This window comes from Orycteropus afer, unplaced genomic scaffold (genome assembly GCF_000298275.1).
Source record: "Orycteropus afer afer isolate SDZICR_OR568_19922 unplaced genomic scaffold, OryAfe1.0 scaffold00029, whole genome shotgun sequence".
NCBI classification, from domain to species: Eukaryota; Metazoa; Chordata; class Mammalia; order Tubulidentata; family Orycteropodidae; genus Orycteropus; species Orycteropus afer.
The window spans coordinates 10,928,250-10,930,841 of record NW_006921616.1 but is presented as its reverse complement, the minus strand read 5'-3'; the positions used below and the strand labels follow the sequence as shown (position 1 = coordinate 10,930,841).

At 45.4% G+C, this 2,592-nt stretch overlaps 1 protein-coding gene across 1 annotated transcript in view; it reads right to left on the bottom strand.

Annotated features, from left to right (window-relative positions):
• Positions 1 to 415: 415 nt before the first annotated feature.
• The window catches only part of ALPK2 (alpha kinase 2), a 128,467-nt gene continuing 126,290 nt past the window's right edge, over positions 416 to 2,592 (bottom strand). The window contains 2 exon segments of the mRNA XM_007935549.2: positions 416 to 477; positions 480 to 634. Coding sequence (XP_007933740.2) covers positions 416 to 477; positions 480 to 634 — 217 coding nt within the window.

Below are 2,592 nucleotides of genomic sequence, written 5' to 3'. Positions count from 1 at the left end.
ACGCTTTGTTTACATCACAGCTGCATGTCATCTCAAGATCCTGACGTTAGCAGTGGGGGTGGGGATGGTTTGGGCTGTGGACAGACCCTGCTCAGCACTGGCCTTGACAATAAAACTACATGCAAAGACACAAATATACACATAACGTGAGGCTGGTGGAAATGCTAAGGGTGTGGACAAAGAGTGGACTGTCTTTGACACTGAGAATTGACTCTGTCTCTCGGTGAGTCTGGTCTTTCCAAAGTCATTCCAGGGGAGATGAGGGGATGGGTTTAGAAGCATTTTGGAGCACGGTCAACTGGGAAGAAGTATTGTCACACCACTCACTGCAGACCGTGGAGTCTCTGTGTGTTTCCATGCTTCACTCACAACACGTGTGTGCTGCGAGCATGCGACACTTCGTGAACGCGAGCTGCTAGCTCTTCTTTCCCGCTGGGGTCCCCGGTGCTGTTTTCTTCACTGTTGTGGAGTTCGGCTGACCTTACTTTTGCCGACAACACTTGGCTTCTTGTGTTTCTGGTTGTTGTTTTGAAGGGACTTCAGCCCCAGCATCTTACAGTACTTATTACACTGGTGCAGGGCTTTGAACTGGTCGATGAAGGTCATGGAGCAGTTGCCTTTAAATCCTTTGTACCTGGAAGTTTGGGTGGAAGGAAACATAACGTTTTAAACAAGATGCTTCACTGGTTTCTAAAGAAAAATCTGAAACTAATTGTGCACAGAAAATCTCTTTATTCCATGTTTAGGCAAGAATGGCCAAACAGTTGATGCAACTATTAATGAGAGAAAAGACAACAAAACTGTGGAAATAAGTGAGAGCAAAGACGCACTGGCACTGCTGAGTGCAATAAGGCAGTCACAAAGGACGAGTATCGAACGTCTCGTTAGCTATATTTTTACAACAATAAGAAAAGGACAAATATTGTATGATCCCACTTATATGAAATACAGAGATCAAAGTTTACTTGCAATCACCAGGGGCAGGCAAGAAGGAGGGGGAAAGGAGGACACACATGGAGGGGACACTGAGCTTCTGTTAAGGGTCATGGAAAAATGCAGGAATGGTTCCTGGTGATGGTTGAACAATATAATGAACTTACTTAATGTCACTGAACTGTACATGTTAATACTGTTGAAATGGCAAATGTTTTGTTTTCTATATTTTTATCACAATAGAAAATATATATTTATCAACCATGCTCACAGGGGACATACTACACAAAACATTGTTCTATATCCTACTTTGGTGAGTAGTGACTGGGGTCATAAAAGCTGGCAACTGGCTATCTAAGATGCAATAATTGGTCTTTTCTCTTCCGGAGCAAAGAAGAATAAAGAAAACCAAAGACACAAGGAAACAATTAGTCTGAGGGACTAGTGGACCATGCAAACCCCAACCTACATGACCCTGAGACCAGAAGAACCAAATGGTGTCCAGCTACCACTGTCACTCACTTGCAAAGAGATAAAATAGAAAATCCTGCATAGAGTGGGAGAAAAATGTGGAACAAAACTCAAAATCATAAAAAAGACAAGGCTTGCTGGTCTGATAGAGACTGGTGAAACCCCCAAGACTATGGCTCCTAGTCACCCTTGGGACCTGGAATTGCATTCACTCCCCTGGCTTCCAGCCAAACAATAGACAGGTGCATAGGGTGAACATTTACACCAGACAAGTACACTCCTTTGAACAATGAACCATGGGAAACTAGGACAGTATTTGCACAGGGAGGTAGTTCAGATGGCAGGGATGCATAGGAAAGAAGGACACAGGGATAAGGTGACCACAGGGAGGAAGCGGGAAGAGAGCTGTTACATTGTGGGGATTGCAGTCAATGTCACGAAACAAAATGTGCATGAACTGCCGTAGGGAAAATGAATTTGCTCTGTAACCTTTCACCCAAATCAAAGTTTTTTGGTTTTTGTCTTTTTTAAAAAAATCATTTAAAAAAGGCCCATTGGCAGACACAGTAAAGATCAAAAGTCTAGGATTGTTCAAGAGTTCCAGGCTCTTCCTGCTGCAATCAATATACAAGCATATTTTTGTACTTTTCTTTTTAGTCATAAAGATGTGTGTGTGTGTGTGTGTGTGTGTGTGTATACACCAAACTAAACTCACTGCCATTGAGTCAGACCTGACCCATAGATCCACTTGATGGCAGCTAGTATCTTCTGTCTGTTCCCGTCTCGCCTGAGCACTTGCTAGGGGATGCCCGGGCCTGCTCGTCAGACACGAGGGAAGGCTTAGGCCATCTTGTGCTAGGGGAAGTCACCCCAAATGTCTGAATTCCTGAGCTTCTCAGACAAACGGAACATCTTGGCCGTACTGCCTCCCTGTGCAAGGACACTGGAAGTGCGTCCCAGGCATCCGTCTCAGGGCTGCCTTGAGGCTTTTCCACACTGAGACATCCAGTCTCTGCAGAGACAACTCGTTCACAGCTCAGCCTTCCAGAACGTTCCAGCAGCCCCTAAAGCACTACCTCCTAGGCTGGTGTGGCGTGCTGGCAGCCCTGAGTCTCGTGATGGGAAAGATGGGTTTGGTCACAGGAACAGGACTTCCAGGGATGAGCTGGGCCTGCCTGTCTGTCAGCC